This window comes from Apodemus sylvaticus, chromosome 5 (genome assembly GCF_947179515.1).
Source record: "Apodemus sylvaticus chromosome 5, mApoSyl1.1, whole genome shotgun sequence".
Classification (NCBI taxonomy): domain Eukaryota; kingdom Metazoa; phylum Chordata; class Mammalia; order Rodentia; family Muridae; genus Apodemus; species Apodemus sylvaticus.
The window spans coordinates 10,432,348-10,456,773 of NC_067476.1; the positions used below are offsets into that span (position 1 = coordinate 10,432,348).

The following is a 24,426-nucleotide window of genomic DNA, read 5'->3' on the forward strand; positions in this document are numbered from 1 at the left end:
TGAGTTCGAGGCCAGCCTGGTCTACAGAGTGAGTCCAGGACAGCCAGGACTACACAGAGAAACCCTGTCTCAAAAAAAACCCAAAAAAAACAAAAAAAAAACAAGAAACCAGCTTCCTGCCTTCTAACTAGTGACTCTTCAACCTGTGCACATTGAGAGCCCCAGGGGGACTTTATACACTGCCAGGGCCCGAGTTCTACTCTGTAAGCACATCCCCTGTGGGAGGGAGGTCAGTGCAGAAAACTGTACTTTATACTCAATGTCCCAACAGTTCCAGCTGCAGCCGGATAGTATCAGGTGCGGAGGAGGCTGCTGGGGCCAGGGTATGGCCGGTGCTTACCAGTCTTTTGCTGTTGTCCCCTTGGCATAGGTAGCCCTCAGAACACTGGGATTTTTGCTTAGCTTGTTGGAGGCGATGTAACCCAAGGCACTGGGTCTGTATGGCTTTGGATCAACTCAAGCTCAGGAACTGTGGAACTCAGCCTAGAACAGCCAGCAATGCCCAGAGAGTTAAATGAGTCTCTTAGCTTCTGTCCAAAGGGTATCCCAGCACTCTAGTTCCTACAGTTCTTTTCCCAAGTACCCAGCAGTGTGATCTGCAGCTGGGGAGATCTACCTGCCTGGGCCAATACAGCAGACACATATAAGACAAATTCCTTCCTGCATCCACCCAGGCATCACTAATCAATCAAAGCACAAGTTCCTGGTGACCACTGCCAGCTTATGGGCATCAAGCCATGACACAGAAGCTGTTTGCCCTCCCAATGCACGGACTGTGCACAGCCACGCTGGGCCAGCAGGGGTTCCTTTTGCGCTCAGGAGGAAGGCAGGGGCTGAACAGTTTGTTAGTAAGTTGATGAGAAAAACGATGGGCTACCAGAGCGCTTCACTCCTGGCTGCTTTTGTGTTGGCTCTTGCAGAGGCTCCAATGCTACAAGGGGAAGCCTTCTCCTACCTGGTAGAACCTGTAGGGGGCAGCATCCAGCTACACTGTGTGGTTCGTGGAGACCCAGCTCCAGACATCCACTGGACCAAAGATGGCCTCCCACTGCCCATCAGCCACCTCCACTTCCAACTGCAGAACGGCTCCCTAACCATCCTCAGGACCAAGGCAAGGCGGGGCCCAGTTCTATGCTTTTTACAGCAGTTTAGATTGTTAGGTGAGCACCACCCTCTACAGTCTAGAAGGACCTTTCTTCCATAGGGCATGGAGGAGGCTGACCCTGCCCGAGTCTCTACAGCCTGTTCTCCATGGGAAGCTCCTCTCCCGCTATCACCTGCACCCCACCTTTCAGCAGCTAGTGACACTAAAACTGACCAGTCAATTGTGATACCACCTCATCGGAGGCTTTGGATCTGCCCAGTTAGGAACCTTGCAAACAGTGATAGAGACAGGTGTAGTGAGGCAGGAGAGATAGCTCAGTGGTTAAGAGCACTGGCTGCCCTAGAGGACCAGGGTTCATTTTCCAGCATCCACACAGCAGCTCACAACTGTCTGTAACTCCTCATCCAGGGGATCTGACACCCTCATACAGACATTAAAAATATAGTAAATTATAAAAAATAAGGGTTAAAAAAGAGACAGGTATAGTGTGACAGCAGCTACAGTGACAGCCACCCTGCTGAACCAGCATGAAGCGCCACAGGGTTTAATACCTGTGACAGTCTTGAGGACACCTGTGACAGTCCTGGGGATACCTATGACAGTCTTTGGGACACCTGCAACAGTTCTAACAGCTTATACTCTTAGAGATTACCTTTTTGTTGTTGTTTGCTTGCTGCTTGTTGTTTTGGTTTTGGAGGTGGTGGTTTGATTTTAGTTTTTCAAGACAGGGTTTCTCTGTGTAGTCCTAGCTGTCCTGGATCTCCTTCTGTAGACCAGGCTGGCCTTAAACTCAGAGACCTGCCTGTCTCTGCCTCCCGAGTGCTAGAATTAAAGGCATGCACTACCACTGCCTGGCTCTTCTAGAGATTGGGAAACTGAGTCTCCAGAGACATGGTAACTTGGTAGTGTTGGGACCCCACCCATGAGGATATAGCCTCCAGATCTCCACCGTCAGCTGGGTCTCATCAGGAGCCACCTCTTGGATAGATACCACCTCCTCAGCACAGGTCGGGTCTTATAAGTTCAAGGCCAGCCTGGTTTACAGAGTGAGTTCCAGGACAGGCGGTGCTACACAGAGAAACTCTTTTTAAAAAAAAAAAAAACCAGAGAGTTTTTATTTTGGTTATGGGGAGTGTTGGGGGTGTTTTGTTGTTTTTGTTTTTGTTTGTTTTGAGACAGGGTCTCACTGTGTAGCCTCTGCTGCCTTAGAACTCACTCTGTAGCAGATGCTGGCCTTGAACTCTATACATCTCCCTGCCTGTACCTCTTGAGCGCTGGTATTAAAGACAGGTGTCACCATATTCTTCTTTTAAAAACAAAATAAATCTAGCAGCAACGACCGCAAGAGAAAAGAATGAAGGTGTCTCCCTGCATCACCACTGACCAGCCAGGGACAGGACCCTGTGTAGACAGAGTGTCCTTAGTCACCGAGCTACTGTGCTAAAAGCCCCTGTGTGCTGGTGCTGGAGACCCCGTAAGCTGAGCCTCCTAGAGCAAACACCTGAGTCCTAGGCTTTAGAATGTACCAGGCATGGGCTGCAGAGATGGCTCGCTCAGTCAGCAAAGTGTTTGTCATGATTCAAGAAGACTGGTGTTTGATCCCAGGAATCCACACCTAAAAAGCTGAGCCTGGGAGCTCAAATAATCCAGGCCCTGGGGAAACAGACAGGATGGCCCTTTGCCTCCTGGCGCACCAAGCCTAGCATTCTTGTTGAGTTCCAGGCCAGAGAACTGAGGTGGATAGGGAGGAGCTAAGGAATGACTCCCAAAGGTAACCTCCGGCCTCCCGGCCTCCCCCCCGTACTTGAACGTGTACACACACACACACACACACACACTCACACACACACGCACACACGCACGCATGCATACACACACGCACACATGCACACACAAGCACACACTCATACACCCAATAAACAGTAAATACATAAATAAATTTTAAGTGTCCTCATTCAAATCCCTATGGCAGGGCAATAATAATAGTTCCCGTAGGCGTCTGGAATGTACTCTCCTCAGCACGGGACTCAGCCTGGGGGCAACAAGCCCCGCCCTTCCTCACCCGCTGGGCCGCTGAGTGCTGAGGGGCTGGATTCTCTGCATAGCTGATGAATAGCCTCAGGGGCCCTCGCTGCTTTCAAGATTCCTGTTTCCCTGTCCACTATCCACCTTCACCCCTTCCTGGCCAGAATAGTCTCTGTACAGTCACCCTTCTGTGCCCAACCTCCTCACCTAAACACCTGCACCACTACCCGCTTGTCACCTGCAGATGGACGACGCTGGACGGTACCAGTGCCTGGCCACGAACGAGATGGGCGCCGTGAAGAAAGTGGTGACCCTTGTGCTTCAGAGTGAGTTTCAGCTCTGTCCCTAGCAGGTGGGGATCAGGTGATACGGGCACTCCCAGCCAGCTGCAGCTGGTCCGGGTTCATTATGTGGCCGAAGCCCAGTGAAAACATTTCCCAAAGTAACCCAGGTTCAGCCTGAAACAAATGTTGCTGTTATTTTTATTGTTTCCATTCAAGACTCAAAACTACCTCTGAGGCTAAAGTGACAGCTCTTCCACTGGAGATGCAGCTCGGAGCTTGCTTAGCACTATCTGAGGCACAGGAAAACCTGCGAAGGAATCTCAAGAATTATATAGAAAGTGTGCATTTGCAGGGTGGGGGTGGGGTGAAGCTCACCCTTGCACGAGCATGTGGAGGCCAGAGGTGGCCGTTAGGAGTCTTCCACTGTTACTTTCCAGCTTCCTGTTCTGAGACAAGGCCTCCCAGGGAATCTGGAGCTCACTGTTTTAACTGGATTGACTGACCAGCACAGGAGTTCCACAAGCACTGCGTGGCTTTCGATCAAACACAAACCCACACATTAGTGCAGCAAGCACTTTACCCACTGAGCCTTTTCCCTAGCCCTACAGTAAATATTGCGTTGACGATGAACTCCCGGTTGAAGCCCTGATGCCTAGGGAATGAGAGTCCATGCCGGGAACCCACCCACCACGCACTCCCAGCGCCCCACACAAGCAGTCATCCTCCCTTGCCCCACTAGTTGCTGCCCTGAGTTTCTATAACAAAACACCCACAGCTCTTTCTGCTAAGCTATAATTTGCATTGAGTGAGTGTGGCCGCACAGATCTAGACCCATAATCCCAGCACTTAGGAGACTGAGGCAGGAGGATTGCTAAGAGTCCATGGGTAGCCTGGGCTACAAATTGAGTTTCAAGCCAAGCCTATACTGTGAGCCTAATCTAAAAAAGAAAATTTGGAAAGGTAGGGTGGGTGTGGGGATAGACTAGAGAGATGGCTCAGTGGTAAGGAACACTGTTCCTCCAGGAGACCAGAGTTCAGTCCCCAGCACCCATTAACTCCAGTTTCAAGGGTACCTGACACCCTCGTCTGGCCTGTGAGCACACATGATTGCACACACAGACACACACACATATACATAATTTAAAATAGATCACATCTTTTAAAAAGGAAAAAAAAGGTACTCATCTGATAAAATCACGGAGTTGTGCAAGCAGCAAACTGCCCAATTGGGCAGATTCCCATCAGCCCAGGGACTGTCTGTCACTGACTCTGTTAGTCACATCTGTCTGCAGACTAGCCCCAGGCCCGCCAGTGGCCACTTGATGTTTCTCCAGATTTCCTCTTCTGGAACTTTCATATCAATGAGATTCCAGGCCATCCTCTTGATTCCCTTAACAGAACCTTTTAAGAAAGGCTGAAATGTAAAATATGGGGCAGCCCATACTTAACCAACTTTATACTTTTTGGATTATATGTTTAGTGTTTCATATATATATTTGGCAATGAAATAGTCAATGAAGAGCTGCCTGACTAACATGAAGGCCCAAATTTGCTCCCCAGGAATGACATTGAAAAAGTCCAGTGGGGGCTGCCGAGATGGCTCAGCATATGAGAGACTTGCCACCCAGCCTAACCTCCTGAGTTCAATCCACAGACTTTCCCCAGAGGAAGTTGAGAACTGACTCCAACAAGGTGTCTTTTGGCCTTCACACATACACCGTACACACATACACCATCACCACCACCACCACACAATACACATACACTCACATGCACAACACACATGCACACACAAATACACTTACACCATCACCACTACAACCACACAACATACACATATACTCACATGCACAACACACATGTACACAACACACAACAAATACACTTATACAATCACCACTACCACCACACCATATACACATACACATACATGCACAACACACAACAAATACACTTACACCATCACCACTACCACCACACAATATACACATACACACACATGCACAACATACACACAACATACAACATACACACTTATACCATCACTACTATCCCTACAAAACATACAACACACAGTACACACAAAAAATATATTTTAAACATTTAACTCTGTGTGTTTGTGTGTGTGTGTGTATGTGTGAGAGAGATAGAGAGAGAGAGTCTATCTGTATGTTTGTGGGTATATATACATGAGTACAGGGGCTGTAGAGTCCAGAGTGGGAATTTACAAGCAGTTATGAGTCACGTGGATTCTGGGAACCAAACCCAGCCCTCTGCAGGAAGACTTTGCAGTCTTGACCACTGAGCCTTCTCTCTAGTCCCTAAATAAATGAACATAATTTAAATTAAACTTTTATAATAGGGAAAGAATGAACAGAGGATGAAGCGGGAAGATTTTTTTTTTTTTTTTTTTTTTTTGGTTTTTCGAGACAGGGTTTCTCTATGTAGCCCTGACTGTCCTGGAACTCACTCTGTAGACCAGGCTGGCCTCGAACTCAGAAATCCTCCTGCCTCTGCCTCCCAAGTGCTGGGATTACAGGGGTGCACCACCACGCCCGGCCCCAGGAAGATAAATTGTTAGAACAATCATCCTGCTCCAGTTTCCATGGGAATCACTGCACAGCCTGTGCCATGCAGAGATGAGTCCTGCCCACACTTCCCCGACACCCTGACCAGGGGCCATCACTGTCCCCCGTGTCGGGACTAACGAGGGCACAGGACTGTCCCCACTTCTCTCATGAGGAAGCCATCTCTCTACAGTCAGTGGAAACCCTACTGGGAATCCTGAAGCCCCCAGCTGCCCAAGGATGCTGAGCCCCTCTAAGGTGTCAGCAGAGGCCTGGCAGGAGCAGGCCTGGCAGTGAGGGCCATATCTTCCCTCCCCGTGGAGGAGGGAGGCTAGTTCGAGACCACATCCATTATTGAGCTGCTGGAAACATTCAGTTTCAGTTGCAATGGAAACTCCCTGGCTCAGTCAGGAACCAGGAAATTTTCAGCCTGAGGGGCAATGACAGCCCACACAGGAGAGAGCTCAGATGTGTGACTCAGCAGCCGGAAGGTCAGAAAGTGGCCGCCACAAACCTACTTCATCCAGACGTTGTGAGCATGACAGAAAACGTGGAGACGAATTTCAGCCTCATGTGGCTGTGGATTGTCTTCTCTGGTCTTCCTCCACCCACATCTTTCCCCTCTGCCAGAGGAGAAGGAAGCGGCCAGCCCAGGTCCCCTCCGCACCCTCTTTGCTGTTGTTAAAGTCTGTCAGGTTCCCCGGGCTCCTCAGCCAGCCTACTGCAGTGGCTCCATTTGTCCCCTCCAGTTTTCTCCCCCTGCATACTTCAGTCCCTGGAAGTGTCTCCTCTTCACTAATAGTGCAGCGGGGCCCTGGTTACAGGAAGCTGGTGGCTTTCGCAGCTGGCCTGTGGGGCTGCCGTGTCGAGTGGGGAGCAGGGCATGCACAGTCCTGGACAGTCTTGCAGGCTGCCACTGTTGTCAGCCAAGGTTCTGGAAACCTGTGGTGTGTTGTGGGTCTTTGGCTAGCTTCTTGGGCCCTGAAATAATTTTTGTCAATTTCCACTGAAGTTTTATACTTTTGGGGGGGAGGGCTTGTGGAGGACCACCTCACTCAGCCATGGCTGCAGGGTCCTTCCACACTCTTGTTTTATTCTTATTTTTAAAGATTTAAAACGTTTTATTTAGCCGGGCCGTGGTGGCGCACGCCTTTAATCCCAGCACTTGGAAGGCAGACAGAGGCAGGCGGATTTCTGAGTTTGGGGCCAGCCTGGTCTACAGAGTGAGTTTTTAGGGCAAGCTTGGTGGCAGAACACTTGTCTAGTGAGTATGTGGCCCAGGGTTGTACTCCAGCTCCACTAAAAGGGGAAAGAAGCTGTGACTGGGATTGTGTCACTGGTCTGATCCTTCACACAGCACCGTGACCCCGTCTTCACTGTTGAATCTCCCTGCCGTTTTGCGGCCCTGTGGCTTTCCACCATGTCTGTGTGCCCCAGGGGATCCTTTCCAGCTTGGGGGATTTTGAGAGGTCACACAGCACACACACACACACACACACACACACACATGGGCGCGCATGCACGCGCACGCGCACGTAGCTTTTGTAGGACTGGCTGTGGCGAGCTGAGACGCAGAGTTCAGAGGAAGTACTCAGGAGTCTTGCTCTTTATCCCCTCCAGACAGAGTCTGTGACTGAAATTGGAGCTAGACTGGTAGCCAGCAAACCCCAGCAATCCTCTTTGCTCTGCCCTCCACAGCACTGGGTTACAGTTACCTCAGGCACAGCCATGATTGGTGTTTTGTAATTCTTTGAGAATTTGATACAATGTGTCTTATTTTGTTTGTTTGGGGGTTTTGGAGTTTTTTTGTTTTGTTTTGTTTTTTGTTTTTTTCAAGACAGGGTTTCTCTGTGTAGCCCTGGCTGTCCTAGAACTCACTCTGTAGATCAGGCTGGCCTCAAACTCAGAAATCAGCCTGCCTCTGCCTCCCACGTGCTGGGATTAAAGGCGTGCAGCACCAGGGCCTGGCTGATGCAATGTGTCTTAATCATGTTCACCCACTCCTCCTGCTAACTCCTCTGAGATCACCTCCCCACCCACTCCCAACTTTGTGTTCTTTTTGTTTTTTATAAGCCACAGAGACTAATTTGTACCATACATACACTATAGTCCTGGGTGTGGGGTGTGGGGCCGTCAGATGGAGCAAAATCGTCCTATTGGGGCCACATCCTTAAAGAAAACTTATTCTCCAGAAGCCATCAGCTGTCAACAGTTCCTCAGGGGAGGGGGCGCCTAAGTTCATCCCAGGCCTGTGTTTGAACGGTGAATGGTTTGATCCTGTGCAGATCTTAGAAGCAACCAAGGGCTAGTGAGCGCTCGTGACCTCAGCAGTCCTGTGGAATCCAGAACACGTTTACTCTGGCCCTCCCTGACGTCTGGCTCTCACAGACTTTCTGCCCTGTGTTCCGTGATGGTCCCTGAGCCTTGGAGTGGGGGTGGGGCAATATCGATGTCTCACTTGCGGCTGATTAAAGTGCAGAGAATAAGTACCCGTGGAGTGCACGCCTGGTGTCTTAAACATAGGTGGTGAGGATTTGAACTCAGGTCCTCATGCTTACTTACTGAGCCGCATCCCAAGCTCTTAGTGATATCATCTTGGGGTGGGGGTAGGGGACACCATCAAATGTGAGGAGGCATCATGGAGCAAAAGCAGCAGTGTGTGCACACAACAGTGGTCTCATGGGAAAAGCATGTTCCTCATGTGTGAGGAAGCAAAGAGGTCAATAGCTGTGGACAGGGATGTATGTGGCTCTCATATCCGTCCCACCTTCTGGTGTTGTCTAATGAGCACAGATCACTGAAACAGACAAGACTCTCCCTAAAACCTGCCCTGCTCGTCCCTCAGGTGCCCCAGTGTTCCAGGTGGAGCCTCGGGACATGACAGTGAGATCAGGAGTGGATGTGGAACTGCGATGCCGGGCCACCGGAGAGCCTGTGCCCACAATCGAGTGGCTGCGGGCGGGCCGACCACTACAGGCTGGCCGGAGGCTCCGCGCCCTGCCAGACGGGAGCCTGTGGCTGGGGCATGTCGAAGCTGGAGATGCTGGAGTGTACGAGTGTGTCGCTCACAACCTTCTGGGCTCTGCCACAGCCAAGGCGTTGCTGGCTGTGCGAGGTAAGGAGTGGCCCTGCCTGCCTAGGCCTCCAGACTGAGTCTGGCGGATGCATCCTGCTCAGCAGAGCCTAGACCACTGCCCTGCAGGCTTCCTGGTCCTTCAGTCAGTTAAAACTGAGCAAAAGGCAGGTGGGAAATCTATGTGTTCCACCCTGTCTGAGGAAAGAGAATCTCAGAAGGACTAAGCAATTACCACACTCACCTTAGCCAGAGAACCAGGCTGTTCTGGGTCATCTGACGTTGGCCCACATCCTCCATGTGGGCACCCCATGACCTCAAGAAAAGGGCAAGATCAAATAAGATTACCTGTAATGCCCTTGAGGACTTTGCTATGAAGATCTGTGAACTCGTGGGCATCCTAAGCCTTACGCAGCCATGGTAGGTCATCAGAAAGAACATACCTTACTGACATTACTGGCCCCCACTATCTAGAGGTTCCGTAATCAGCTCCCTTCTCCTTAGGGTCAGGCCAAACTTTAATACCGAAAAGGGGTGTCCTGAGCAACCAGAGTAAAACAATCCAAACCAACATAAAGAAAAGTCACAGAACCTTGTTTCTGGATTGCCTGCCTTTGCACCAAATACCCCACAGGCCTGGGTTTGTATCTCATGTCAAAGACAGACATCACCAATCCATTTCCACACACAGCATCAGAATCTCTGTCCAAAGGGCCCTTCTCTAACCCCGCCTATGGCAGACATCACCAATCTATTTCCACCTGGTGTCACACTCTCTCTCTCTCTAGCTCTCTTCTCCAGCCAGCAGCACCTCTAAGGAATTGAGATTTGACATTTGTTAAGCAGATGTGGCAACCTTTCTGGTCCCTAGTTCCCTTGTTTGTAAGAAGGGGCATGTTGCTAATAATTGTACCCAGACATCAGAGGTTCTTGGATAGCCAGAGGAAGTTGCTAGCTCACCGGTGACTTCAGGCCTGAGGGACTTCCCTCTGTTTCAAAACTTGGCTCTTCCTTTTCCTCTCTCCTGGTGACAAGCTCCCAGTTCAAACCACAAAGCGTTGTGTATGGTCTCCATGTTAGTTTCTGAGGCAACATAATGAAATCCCATAGTCTGGGCCTTAATTCACAGACACCATCTTTCAGTTTTAGAGGCTGTTAGTCCAAAATCAAAGCCTTGGAAGTACTGGTTCCTCCTGAGCATAAGCAGGAGATTCGGCCCATAGCTTCTGGCCATCATTGGAACTCCTTGGCTTCTGGAAGAGTTGCTCAGTCTTTGCTGGTATTGTTGCTCAGTGATCTCCCTGTGAACGCCCATCTAAGTGAAGGGTTACCTGAGGGTGGGCCCCACAGGCTCATTCCTTTGAATGCTGCATCCCCAGTTGATGAGCTGTTTGGAAGGATTAGAAGGTGTGGCCTTGTTGAAGGAGGTGTGCCCCTGGGGGGTGGGCTTTGAGGTTTCAAAAGCCCTCACCAGGCCCAGCGTCTGTCTCTCTGCCTGCTGCCTGTAAATCAGGATGTAAAGCGCTCAGCTACTGCTCCAGCGCCTTTCTATCTGCTTCCTGCCATGATAATCATGGATTAAGCCTCTAAAACTGTAAGCAAGCCCCCAATTAAATGCTTTCATTTGTTAGAATGGCCTTGGTCATGGTGTCTCTTCACAGCAACAGAAAGAACAGTGACTAAAGACAGCCTCTAGTTTTCTGTTTTTACAAAGTCACCAGGCATACTGGACAAGGGCTCACCCTGATGGCCTCAGGTCGATGTGCTGTTCTCTGTGAAGACCCCATTTCTAAATGAGGTCCCATCCTGAGGTCCTGGGGTTAGAGGAACAAGATGCGAAAGAGGAGGGGGCATGGAAAAGGATTCACCCCAACACAGTTCTTTATTTAGTTAGCCCTCTATTCGACAGTGGAAATGACTATCTCCTTCATATATGCTAATTACAGAAAGGCCAGAGGAAATAGAGATCTGACATCAGACAGCTAGTTATTACCCATAATTCACTGGTCAGAAGGTGCATAGGTGATTCTTTTTATATTCTTATTTCTTGCCATGGGCGGGGCGGGGTGGATGCGTGTCACAGCCGTGGGTGGAGCTCAGAGGACGAGGACAATTTTGCAGAGCTACCTTTCTTCTCCCATGCTTAGGTAATTCTTGGTAATGGTTTAGCTCCATTTTGAAACATTCTTACTCTGTAGTCCAGGCTGGCCCTAAAACTCACAGCCATCCTCCTGCCTCAGACTCCCCCAGTGCTGGTACTTCAGGCACAACCCACCGTGCCTGACTCCGGTCTTTTGTTTGTTTGTTTTCTTTCCAACTGTAAATAGATACGCTCCTGCTTCCTACACAATGTTAGGCTAGCTTTAAAACTTGCCCCCTTTTTCTGCCTGGCTTGGATGACATCCAGTGATAATCTGCCTGAGACATATCTTTTTCAGTTTCATTTCATTACGTGTGGCATTTCCATCTACAATTCTCTTGGCTGTGAAAGACAAATAACAGCTTTCTGTTTCAGTCTCCATGCCCACGTCCACAGTGACCACCTTCTCCACGTGGTCTGCCTGGTTTAAGTTCCTTCAGTGGTTTTATTGTGTAATGGGATTTTTTTTTCTGTTTTTTTTTTTTTTTTTTTCGAAACAGGGTTTCTCTGTATAGCCCTGGCGCCCTGGCTGTTCTGGAACTCACTCTGTAGACCAGGCTGGCCCCAAACTCAGAAATCTGCCTGCCTCTGCCTCCCAAGTGCTGGGATTAAAGGCATGTGCCTGGCATGATTTTTTTGCTTTTTTGTTTTTTGTTCTGTGCATGTGTGTGTGTGTGCATGTGTGTATGTGTGTCTGAGTGTGTGTGAATGTGTTGTGTGTGAGTGTGTGAGTGGGGGGGGCTGTGTGTGTGTCTGAGTATGTGAGAGTGTGAGTGTGTGTGAGAGAAAATGTATGTGAGTGAGTGTGTGTGTATGTGTGTGTGTGTGTGTGTGTGCAGGTGAAGAAACAGAACTTGACACTGAGTATCTTCCTCTCTTGCTCTCCAACCCTATATAAAGATTTATTTACTTTTTATTTATGTGTATGTGTGTGTGCCTATGTAAATTTATGTGCACTGTGTGCATGCAGGTGCCCACAGAAACCAGAAGAGGGCACTGGTTTCCTTGAAACTTGAGTTACAGATGGTGTGAGCTGCCTGGTGTGGATGCCAGAAACTGAACCTGGGTCCTCTGGAAGAACAGTACATGCTCTTAGCCATCTCTGCAGCCTCCCTCCTTACTTTTTGTTTGATCCAGGGTCTCTCACTAACCCAGTGCTCACCAGTGTCCTAGGCTGTCTGGCCAGCAGGCCCCAGGGATCTGCCTCTTGCAGGCTTTTCGTCCCTCTGCACTAGAGTTACAGGCGTGCGCCACTTTTATGCGGGCCGGCTTTTATGTGCAAGCACCCTGGCTGAGCCTCCCTGCTTGCACGTGAGGTACTTTACCTGACATCTCTCCAGCCCCTGTTCTGTATGTTGTTTATCATTTGTTTGGCTGGCCTTGGTTTGCAGTCCTGGGGGTGGAGGCAGGCAAGCACTGAGCTCTCCTGGCCACCAGCTGCAGGTCCAACTTGCCAGTGCCCTGCCTGTAAACCTGTCTCTCTTCCCTGTGCTTTTGTTCTTTCTGCCCCATCAGTGTAAGAGTGTGTCCTAGCCCTGACTGTTTGTTTTAGGGGGTGGGTGGCAAGATGCTGAAACTCCTAACGTCTGAAAAGTGTCCTGTCATTCAAGGGCTCAGAGTTTTGTGGCCTCCAGGGATCTGGGTCAGGCTTGCTTTCCTCTCTGCACAAGCTCCCTCCCTGTTCACTGTTGGAAGCAGATATGGATGAGAAACATTCCAGATGGGCATCACCAGACCCCAGCTGAGGGCCGCACTTCCTAGAACCCGGCATTAGCTCGCCCTGATTGACCATTTAAAATCCTGGCCATGGAATGTTCTGTGTTATTTTTTTTGACAGTTCATCTGCAATTTGTTGTTAATTTCCCCCGAGGGCTGGTGAGCAGAGAGTCAGGCTCCCTCTGTCTTGTGCCCCCTGGAAGGCCATCTGCCCAAAGGAGGCAGCTGGTTCATTAGGCAGAGGAAGCAGGGGCCCTGTGGGCCGATGTCATCCATTGAATTTGTGCAAGAGAACGGCCGTCTGGACCGCCTGGCAGCCTCTGGGCAGCCAGCCCGCTCCCTTCGGAGCAGCTGCAGGCCAGCTGGAGCCAGGGCCACTGATGGAATGAGGACGCTCTGGTGATAATACTCAGTTCCTGGCATGGTGCCCTGTCCCTACAGCATGCCAATCCCTGCCATCATAGCTCTTGGCAAGTTTTAGACCAACAGGTCTGCTGTGTGTCTGTGGACCCACCTCCTCATTTTATAAACAAGCCAACTTGATGTGACCTAGGGGCTTGACTTGCCTGGATTTATGTGTATGTGTACATGTGTATGTGCATCTGTGTGAGCAGGTGCATGTCTGTGGGTGCATTGCACAGGTGCATATGTGTGCAGTTGCATGTGTGGGTAGGTGCATTTGTACATACATGTGTGTAGGTGCATGTGTGCAGGTACACATGTGTCTGTGTGCTTGTGTGTAGGTGTAAGTATGTATGGATGCATGTATGCCATGCATGTGAGCAGGTCCATGTGCATGTAGGTGTATGTGTGTTCATGTGCATTGTGTGTGGGTGCATGTGGGGGGTACCTGTGTGCAGGTGCATGTGGGTGTGAGTACACATGTGTACATGACATGTATGTGGTTGTATGTATATGCATGATATGTATGGGCATATGTATGTGCAGGTGCATGTTGTGGGTTACATGTGTGTACATGTATGTATGCAGGTGCATGTGTGTGCGGGTGCATATGGAGGCCAAATGACAACTTGTGCCACTCCCCAGGAGCTGTCCACCTTGTTTTTGAGACAGGATCTTTCACTGAGCCCCAGTTAAGCTGGTTAGCCAGTGAGCTCCAGGGTTCCACCTCTGCCTCTGCTGTCTCTGCCTCCCCAACACCAGGATTATAAGTCTATACCACTATGGCTGACATTTCTATGTGTGTTCTGAGGACCAAACTCAGGCCCTCGTGCCTGCACAACAAGCATCTCACCCTCTGAGCCCTCTCCCCAATCACAATCTCCTTTATTTTAGAGCCAAGCTCTTCTGTGCTTTGAGTCTATTACCTGTTAGCTGTGTCTTTGGACGTGGTGACTTTCTGAGTTTCACTTTCCAACTTGATGAAGCAGGATCAGTGACAACCCCTTTGCATGGAGGCTCAGAGTAGGTAGGTAGTGTGAGTCACTATTGTTCACTCCTGCTTCACAGGGGAGCCCCGAGGCAGCCGGGGCAGCATGATCGGAATCATCAACGGCCAGGAATTTGGGATGGCTACTCTGAACATCAGTGTGCAACGACAGGGCAGTTCTGAGGTCCCTACCATCTGGAGCAGCATCAGTCATATCCCAGCAAGTGTGGGTAAGTGGGGGCCCCTGGGACACATGCTGGACCCACACAACAGAAAAGGTTTGTTCAAGGCCTGGTACCTGGAGACAGGACTGCCTTCGAGAGCTGAATCCCTCCCCTGCTCACAGGCTCCCACTCCTACCACTATCACCAAATAAGTCACTGCATTTGAAATCAGACAGGGAGAGGGAGGCATGAGCAGGGTACTGCACCAGGAGCTCAGAGGATGACAGGAATTCCACTTACACTTGGGGAGCCCCCCCCCCCATGGAAGCAGATAGAAAAGTGAGGAATCACTAGAATTGATTCACAGACATGAGCTGGAGGGGTCAGACAGCAGGAAAGATTCAGAACTGCATCATCTAATAAGCAGGAAGCGCATGTCTTTAATCATAGCCCTTGGGGGGCTGGGCACAGGCAGGTGGATCTCAGAGTTCGAGGCCAGCCAGATCTACAGAGGGAATTCCAGGATAGTCAGGGCTATGCAGAGAAACCCTGCCTCAAAAAATCAAAAAGAAAAGAAAAGGAAGAAGAAGAGGAAGAAGAGCAGGAGAAAGAGGAAGGGGAAGAAAGGGAGGAAGATGAGGAGGAGGAGGAGGAGGCGTGGATCTGCCTTGAGTCACAGATTCAAGAAACATGATGTCTCGAGCAGAGACTATCCAGGTGGTTCACGGCCCTGTCTTGGCAAGCCTGTGTAAAGGCCCCAAGGCCCCTTTCTCGGACCCAGTGCAGGGAAAGGCCGAGGCAAGATCTCACTAGGAGCCACACATGGCCTCAGTCGTTGGCTTGTTTTGTTTGGTTTTGTTTGGGTTTTTTTTTTTTTTTTTGCTTTGTTTTGAATCTTTTGTTTTTATTTTGTGTGTACAAATGTTTTTGCCTGCATATATGTGTGTACAACCATGTGCGTGCCTGGTGCCTGCAGAGGCCAGAAAAGACTGTCAGATCCTCTGCAACTGGAGTTACAGATGGTTGTGAGCCACTAGGTGGGTGCTGGGAGTTGAACCCAGATTCTCTGCAAGAAAAACAAAAGCTCTTAATGGAGACATCTCTCCAGCCCTAGGTCAGGGACTTTAACTGCCAGACTTGAAGCCACCGTCAACAGAGGCGAATTTAAGTAAAATGCTGTTCCGTTGTGGCCACTGCTTCCATTTGCAGGAGCCACTGGGACCATCTAGACCCAGGCCCCGAGAGCGTGACTCTAATGGGACCAGGCTCTGAGGAGCCGGGCAGGTTCTGCTGCCCACAAGGGCTCTAGCTTTCTCCTGTCACCTCTTTACGTGCTGCCCGCCACTGTCCCTGACCCCGAGGAAGCTGTGAGTGGGCGGTGGCCCCCATGACCCAGTCTGTGGCCTCTCCTAGCCCTAGGAGGTCCATATGTCACATGACACCCAGGACACTCCTTTCTGGGGGGGGGGTTGCAGAAGTTATCTACAAGTTAGTTGATCATCAACCCAGCCAGCACATCGTGACAGCCTGTGGCATCCCAGGAGCTAAGGGGACCATCAATCTGGTTTTGTTGAACCTGGCTAAATATCATGTCCCATGCATTTCTTTATTATATTTGCTTTTCTATCTGCACCATAAAGTCCGTATTTGATTTTGCTATCTCCTGGGGTCTGCCAGACAACTGGCAAAGGTAGTCACAAGAGCAAGCTTGGCCAGGGAGAGAAAGGCTGAGCGGAGGGGACCCACAGGGGGATCGCGAGTGGCATTGCTGCCCTGAGACTCCAGTCCTAACAAGGTCTCTGTGTTCTGCTATATCCAGGGCCTCTAATGCGAGTGCTGGTGGTCACGATTGCCCCCATCTACTGGGCCCTGGCTAGGGAGACGGGAGAGGCCTTAAATGGCTACTCTCTGACGGGTGGCAGCTTCCAGCAGGAGTCACAGATGGAATTTTCTACAGGTGAGCGTGGTCTTTCAGACGGCTGGGGGAGGGGCGGGGCCTGAGAGAGCCCGAACTGCCCCTGCGCTGACTCCAGGCTGGGTGGGGGTGGCTTGCAGGGGAGCTGCTTACGATGACCCAGGTGGCTCGGGGTCTGGATCCCGATGGACTCCTGCTCGTGGACATGAAAATCGATGGCAAGATCCCAGAGAGCTTGGCCGACGCCGATCTGCACGTACAGGTACAAGTTCTGGGCTGCTCCCCACTTTCCTTCCTCAAACCCCAGAAGCCAGTTGCGATGGTTCCCAAGAGGGAGCTGCCGCTGAGAAGCGAGCATTTCTCTCACTCCGTAAACAAGAACTTCACAGGCATGGTGCCACCCCGACTGCCAGCTGTTAGGCAGAAGAGACAAAGGAGGCTTGCCCAGTCTTCTCCACGCAGCACCCCACCTCCCTCCTGGCTTCTCTAATTCCTGCCCTTCCCCCCAGGACTTCCAGGAGCACTATGTGCAGACAGGGCCTGGCCAGCTCTTCGTGGGCTCCACACAGCGCTTCCTCCATGACAGCCTCCCAGACTCCCTGCGCTGCAATCACAGCATCCAGTATGATGAGACCAGGGGCCTCCAGCCCCAGCTGGTGCAGCATCTTCGGGCCTCCGCTATCAGCTCGGCCTTTGACCCTGAGGCAGAGGCCCTGAACTTCCAGCTTACCACAGCCCTGCAAGCAGGTGAGGCCCCATGGTCCCACTTCCACCCTACCAGCTACGACTGCCAAAGTCCCAAACTCAACTGGCCACTCACACCTGGCACAGGCTAGGGAGAGGGGCATACACAGGGCAGCCACTCACCTCCGCTGGCCCCGCCCATTCCAGCCTGGCCCCGCCCACCTCGCAGGGCCAGTTCAGCTCCTCAGGCCGCTCCCGGCCTAGACTTCTGAAGCTAAACCACACCCACTCCCTGCTCCCAAGGTGCCTGCACCAAAGGTCCCATGGGTGCAACCTCTGGTGGCCCACCTGAGCAGGTCATGTAGTCACAGCTGAGGAATGCTTTAAAAGTATCTTTTCAAAGTATCAAGATGCTTTTAAAAGTATCTTGAGAGGAATGCCGGAAGCAACAAGGATATAAGGCGAGGCTCACCCGGATTCAGAGCCTATCTGCGCTGCTGGTGGGAAGCCCATGGTTCCTAGCTGCCCAGTGGGCATAAACGGCTAGCTTCCTGGGGTCTCCAGGCCAGCAACACAGGCTCTGCCTCCACATCCCTAACTGGCCCGCAGTGGCCATCTGTCCCTACAATTGCAGAGGCAGTCCCAGCTCCCTTTCTTGCTGTCTGTTGACAGCTATCGCAACTCTCTGTGCATGGCTGCCGGGCTCTCCTGAGCACAGTTTTGCATATGTGACCGCCAACAATCTACTTTTCTCTGGTGGGCTCTCTTGAGTTCGCCTGAATCTTTGCCCTTAAGACACGTGTGCGCACACACACACACACACACACAAGCACACATCACCAGGGCACAGCTACAAGACCAGGCATGTCCCCACAACTACCACCTCCAACAAGCCTGAGCCAGGAGCCAGCTGGCTGTTCCGCTGTCACATGTCTGGTTCAAAGCTGGGGCTGACCTCCCAGCAGGGTCCACTGCCTGGACCAGCCCAAAGAACAAGCCCAAGATGTCCTGGGTAATTGGATCCCTCAGGGTCTTTCCTTTTGCATTACAGAAGAAGATGAAGTTGGCTGTCCTGAGGGCTTTGAGCTGGATACCCAAGGAGCATTTTGTGTGGGTGAGTTCCTCCGGGCCCTGGTAGGAACAGAGTCGCCCTCTCCTTCTGGGGTGTACAGTCCACTCCAGTAAGCTGGCGAGAGAGCCTGTGAACAGAGTCTCACGTCTGCCACCCAGACAAGGACGAATGCTCAGAGGGTCCCAGCCCCTGCTCCCATACCTGCCGCAACGCTCCTGGCCGTTTCTCCTGCTCCTGCCCCACTGGCTTCTCCCTGGCTCGGGACCGCAGGAATTGCAGAGGTGAGCAGCCCCGGTGAGGTGCAGCTCAGTTCTGCACAATGTGCAGTCAGCTCCTCGGGGCCCAGATTCCAAAGGCAAGCGCATGCTTGTGGAGGTGCACATTTCTGGAAGATAGGAGGTGTTGGGGTGGTGTGGACCCCCAGAGACAAACCTGTGGCCCCTGTGTGCTCCTCAAGCCTGTAAGATCTCCCCACAGCAGCCCCAAGACTCCTGATTTTCTGATCCATGACTGAATGACAGGTCTCAACCTGATTCTAACCTGTGCCTTTGCCTGTCACTCCCAGCGGTGGGGGCTGGCCCTCCAAGTCTCCCTTGGCTTTCTAGCTAGAACCCAAGGGGGCATGGTTTACAGCCTTACATAAGAACTACAGGCTGGGAGACCTTCATGTCAGGGCCTTCTAGGCTATGAGTGGGCTGGGCCAGAGTATAAGGCAAACATTCACACGGTCCACCCCTTACCCCCACCCCGTGTGCTCTGCCCCCAGATGTGGATGAGTGTGCGGGCGACACCCACCTCTGCCAGGAGGGGCAGCGCTGTGTGAACCTGCTGGGATCCTATAACTGCCTCCCTTCCTGTAGGCCTGGCTTCCGGGTAACTGCTGATGGAAGCAGCTGTGAAGGTGACAGGGGCACCAGATGGGGCCAGTCAAACTCCCAAGAGACCAGAGAGTGTCACTGGGATTCAGGGCATCTAGGACTTTCTTGGCAGAAGCCCAGAGCTGGGTCCTATCTTTTCCTTTCAACCTCTGCCCATTTGTGCTTGATGACGTCAGGGAAATAAGTCAGAGACAGCAGGGATGCCACTTTTCTACACAGCTTTCCCCACGTCGTGGTCCAGACTAGAGCCAGCCTCTGGGGCCTTCTCAACACAGCTTCCAGGCAGCTGCTGCGTCTCAGTGGCAAGTGGCCTTTGCCCTGACATCCAAGTGCTGCCCCTCAATGGGAGACCTTTACGCGTTGTATGGTTTTCTGGACCGGGTCTGTGTCATGTGGTGTTTGCCTGGGCAGACCTGAACATATGTTCATCCCAGATCAGACACCAGCAACTAAGGAAACACCACCGCAGAGTCTTGCATAGTGAACCAGTGAGTTTATGGGCTGCTTACGGAGTCAGGGTGAGGGTCTGCTTACAAGGACATAGTGACTCAAAGACAGTCACATCGCAGAGGAGACCACCCCAGCCTGGGCATCAGCCTGAAGGGTCTCCTCTTCCTTGGCAGACGTTACTGTTTATATAGCCCCAAGGGATAGATTTGTGAGTCTGTAAGTTTCTGGAGCTTTCCGGATCTTAAGAGAGTCTTTCCCACTCTCTTCCTTCCCTGCCTCCCTCTTTTTTTCCTTCTCCCTTCTCCCTCCTCCTTCCTCTTTCCTCCCTCCCCCTTCCTTTCCTACCTTCCTTCCCGCCCGCCCCCCACCTCTTCCTTCCTACATTCCTACCTTCATTCCTTCCTCCACCTCTTCCTATATACCAGGTCCTTAAACCCTGCACACATCTGACCCCCTCACCAATAGGGCCTCCCTCTTCTTGCGCATGAGGAACTTGTATAAAAGGAGCGTTGTCTACCCGGGGCCTGGAATATGTCAGCTGCACAGGAGCCCACATTCTAAGCTCCGTCTTTTCTTTGGAGTCTGGACCCTGTTGCCTTCTAACCTTGTGTGGCTCTCGGAGAGAGAGAGGATGCAAAGTACCAGCGTGCAGCCTTGTGCAGCCGTGATTAGAAAAAGAGACAGAGGAGGCCTTACCGTGGAGGGGGAGGGGTCCGTCCTCGAACGAGGCCTCTGGGCTGAACCACTTCCACGGCCGTGCCTGTGATCACCCTGTTCGCTGCCTCCCCAGATGTGGATGAGTGTCTGGAACAGCTGGATGAGTGTCGCTACAACCAACTCTGTGAGAACACTGCAGGTGGCCACCACTGTGGTTGTCCCAGAGGGTACCGCCAACAAGGTCACGGCCTGCCTTGCCTAGGTAAAGGGGACAGCTAGAACACCCCCTGGGTCCTGGGTCTCACTCAGCTCTGGCTCAGAACAAGGAGTGTTTATGGTCTGGTGAGTCTGAGAGTGACTGAAGCAGCGGCCAAGGCCGCCCACCAGATCCTGCATAGGGGCACTTCTGTGGATGCCAGGGGTGGAGGGAGGTAAAGGCCAGGGGTAGAATGGATGACTGTCACTGAGGACTGGGGCTCTACAGCCTGGGATGGTGCTCAGAGCTGGGAGTTGGGCCCTGACTGCAGACCTAGGGTCAGGGAGGATGCTGGTACCAGGGCCCTCATAAGGCTTGAAGGGAAAGATGACAGAGAGACAGCTGAGCCAGGCCTAGAGGTACACAGCTCTCATTTCAGTATTCAGCCGATAGAGGCACATTCTGAGGAACATTCCAAACAAGACTCTGTCTCAAAGGAAAAAGAAAAAAAAAAAAAAAAAAAAAAAGAGCCCGCCGGGAGGTGGTGGTGCACACTTTTAATCCCAGCACTTGGGAGGTAGAGGCAGGTAGATTTCTGAGTTCAAGGTCAGCCTGGTCTACAGAGTGAGTTCCAGGACAGCCGGAGCTACACAGAGAAACCCTGTCTCAAAGCAAAACAAAACAATCCCAAGGGGTATCTGGAGCATCTGAAGGCCACAGAGCACCGAACCGTGCTCACACCCTGTCTGGTCTTCCTCTACAGACATCAATGAGTGCCTACAGCTGCCCACACCCTGCGTCTACCAGTGTCAGAACCTCCAGGGCAGCTATCGATGCCTGTGCCCGCCAGGCCAGACCCTCCTACGAGATGGCAGGACCTGTACCCCCCTGGAACGGAACCGTCAAAACATTACCGTCGTCAGCCACCGGGGCCCATTTGTGCCCTGGCTGCGGTCTCGGATACCCAGGCCCAATGGTTCCTACCATACCTGGGTCTCCCTGCGGCCTGGTTCTGGAGCCCTGAGTAGTGTGGGACGGGCCTGGTGCCCACCTGGCTTCATAAGGCAGGACGGCGTGTGTACAGGTAAAGCAGGCCCTAGGGACACACACTGTTGTCCTGGGCTCCTAGGCTGGGCACGGGTCTGGGCAAACTGAGAAACCCAGTACAGTACTCACAGGCAAAGCGCCGTGGAGGCAGGGGAAATTCTGCAAGTGGGGAGCAGTGCTGTGGCTGAAGAACAAAGGGGATCCCCAAAAGGGACACTGAGGTGATGTCCAAACCATCTTTGGGGTGTTTTTAGGAGGCCCTCCTAAAATGATGCCTGAGAAAAAAACCCACTTTAAAAAACACTCCTCTTGAGGTGGGGAGGTTTGGGGGAGTGAAAGAATGTTCCAGTTAGACATGAAGCTATAAAGAGGGACTGTGGGGAGCAGAGGGTGCAGGCCTGTAGTCCGTAGGCCCTGTGGAGGCGGGGCTGGTGGCACAGGCACAGGGGGATGGAGTCTGTCAGTAGGATGGCCCCTCTTCTTGCCTTGGTGATGAGACTGGTGGTGAGGCTCCTGCAGCAGGCCTGGGTGAGGCAGGCAGGGGAGGGGCTGCCTGGAGCAGGGAGCTTCCCTGACCGGTCTCAGAGCACGTGGCCACCCCAGCAATCTGACTCAGCATCTCTCTGCCCCCTGTCTGGTCTGTCCCCACCTGGACCAGACCTCGATGAGTGCCGCGTGAGGAGCCTGTGTCAGCATGCCTGCCGAAACACAGAGGGTAGCTACCATTGCCTCTGCCCCTCCGGCTACCGCCTCCTTCCCAGCGGGAAGAACTGCCAGGGTGAGCCAGCCAGGGCCACTCCACACCCCACCCAGGACCTAGCTTGTGTGTCCCTGGGCTGTTATCCTCATCTGAACCTCTCCCTTGGTAGGAGGAAGTCCCTACAAGCCATGCCCCTGGGAGATGGAGTGGTGCTGGGGAGGGTCTCTCCTCAGGTCTCTGCCTCAGAAAGCTGGTCCCTTTCCCACGGCCTCCTCTGGTCTCCCTCTCCCGTGTTCTATCTGACCATCTCCTACCGCACCCTGCCGCCCAGACATCAACGAATGTGAGGAAGATGGCATCGAGTGTGGGCCTGGCCAGATGTGCTTCAATACCCGAGGCAGCTTCCAATGTGTAGACACGCCCTGTCCTACCACCTACAGGCAGGGCTCCAGCCCCGGGTAAGGAGGGGCCCAGCGGGTGTCGGTTCCAGGGGCAGGCACTTGAGCACAGGACTTTTTCTCCATCTTGTCCGTGCCTGGACCCCCCACCTCCAGGAAGGCATCTGGAGGCCGGGGGAGCTGCCCTGTCAGACATCCTGGGCCAGAGCTACGTGCTGGCACGCCCAGCAAACCTGTACCCAGGCAATCTTGGCTCCATGCCACTACACACTGTGTGCTCTCTGGGACAGATAATGCGCCCCTCCCCTTGTACAAACATAACCTCAGATGGAAAGCACCCCCAAACATAGGAATTAGGGAAACCTCACAAACTCCAGGACTCAGCTCACTATATTCATTAAGAGGCACTAAGACCTCAGGACCTCGGGAAGCCTTCTGGAGAGTGTATCTGTTCTGGATCCTACAAAGGGGAATGAGGCAGGCGGTGGAGGAGACTCCTACAAGGAGTCTTTGAACCCCTGGGAGTCCAGACGTGTGACTCAGCCCCCAGGTTCCTCACTTCTGGGCACTGCTGAGTGGACCTACGCGACTGAGTTTTATCATGCTGTGTCTTTTCTGAACTGCCCTGGGCTTTGGGCAAGGAAAGGGGGGGGGGGGGAGTGGGGAATGGGAAGACAAGCTAAAGGGCAGGGAAACCTCTATCTGGCTTCCCTGGGCCTCAGTTTGCTGATCTCTGAAAAGGACTGTGCATTTCAGAATATCTGAAGTGGCATATGCAGGCAAGGTATTTGGGGAGCATGGGGTTGAACTGGGGTGCACTGGATCGTAGCCCAATGAGCTTATCTGTGTCACCCTCAGGACCTGCTTCCGCCGCTGCTCGCAGGACTGCAGCGCCAGCGGTCCGTCCACACTGCAGTACCGCCTGCTGCCGCTGCCCCTCGGTGTGCGCGCCCACCACGACGTGGCCCGCCTGGCCGCCTTCTCCGAGGCTGGCATCCCCGCCAACCGCACGGAGCTCACCGTGCTGGAGCCTGACCCACGCAGCCCCTTTGCTCTCCGCCAGCTGCGCGCTGGACAAGGCGCGGTTTACACCCGCAGAGCGCTCACCCACGCCGGGCTCTATCGCCTGACGGTGCGCGCAGCTGCACCCCGCCATCAGAGCGTCTACGTCCTGCTAATCGCAGTGTCGCCCTACCCGTACTGAAGCTAGCAAGGCCAGAGCTGCAGATCCACCCTGACCTCGCAGAGCGGAACAGAGTGGCCCTTGCCCATGACACCTACAGTGATAGAGAACGTCCTCTTCTCCCGCCCCCGTGCGTCAGCGAGATCTTCAGTAAACACTGCTGTGCGCAGGGCCTTGACCCGGGGGCAGGGACCGCTGCACCTTTGGCGGCAAAGCCAATGGTACAGGCCTGATCCTGTCCTTCCTCAAATCTCACGGGGGAGCTGGGCAAGGTCTCAGGGGTCCAGGATCCCCCAGGAGGACAGACCCAGTAGGGGTGGCAGCATCTGACACTGTCCTGACCACATGGAATGTATATAATATAATTTTTTTTTTTTTTACTGACTTGATGTTTTTGTTGAGTTATTTTGTCTTGCTGAAGAGGGGCCTGGGAGGGCCGTGACCAGCCCTGCTGTGATCCCAGCTGCTGGGTCCTTGGGAATTAGGCCTCTGTCCCTGGCTGGGATGTTTGGTGTTAAACAGAGCTGTAAAGCAGGACCTTCTTCCTTCCCGGTAGTGCTGCAGGAGAATTAATGAGAATTAAATGTTCTTCATAGAGACCGATGCGCAGTACTAAAAACACTGTATATTAATTCTCGAGAACAGTTTGAAATTGCCGGAGATGGTGACAAACACCCTTAACCTCAGTACTAGGGAAGTAGAGGCAGGAGAAGCCAGAGTTTAAGGTCATCCTGGCTGACAATAAACTCCAGATTAGCCAGGACTTTAAGAGGCCCTGCCTC

At 52.5% G+C, this 24,426-nt stretch overlaps 1 protein-coding gene across 1 annotated transcript in view; it reads left to right on the top strand.

The window, feature by feature from the left end:
- Hmcn2 (hemicentin 2) overlaps positions 1-23,983 on the top strand; it is a 146,614-nt gene extending 122,631 nt beyond the window's left edge. Inside the window, 15 exon segments of the mRNA XM_052182128.1 lie at positions 921-1,111; positions 3,375-3,456; positions 8,827-9,096; positions 14,381-14,530; positions 16,284-16,421; positions 16,520-16,641; positions 16,889-17,126; positions 18,115-18,177; positions 18,294-18,416; positions 18,902-19,036; positions 20,254-20,382; positions 21,080-21,400; positions 22,022-22,141; positions 22,395-22,521; positions 23,320-23,983. Of these exon segments, the coding sequence (XP_052038088.1) occupies positions 921-1,111; positions 3,375-3,456; positions 8,827-9,096; positions 14,381-14,530; positions 16,284-16,421; positions 16,520-16,641; positions 16,889-17,126; positions 18,115-18,177; positions 18,294-18,416; positions 18,902-19,036; positions 20,254-20,382; positions 21,080-21,400; positions 22,022-22,141; positions 22,395-22,521; positions 23,320-23,665 (2,555 nt within the window). The 3' untranslated portion in view covers positions 23,666-23,983.
- Positions 23,984-24,426: the final 443 nt, after the last annotated feature.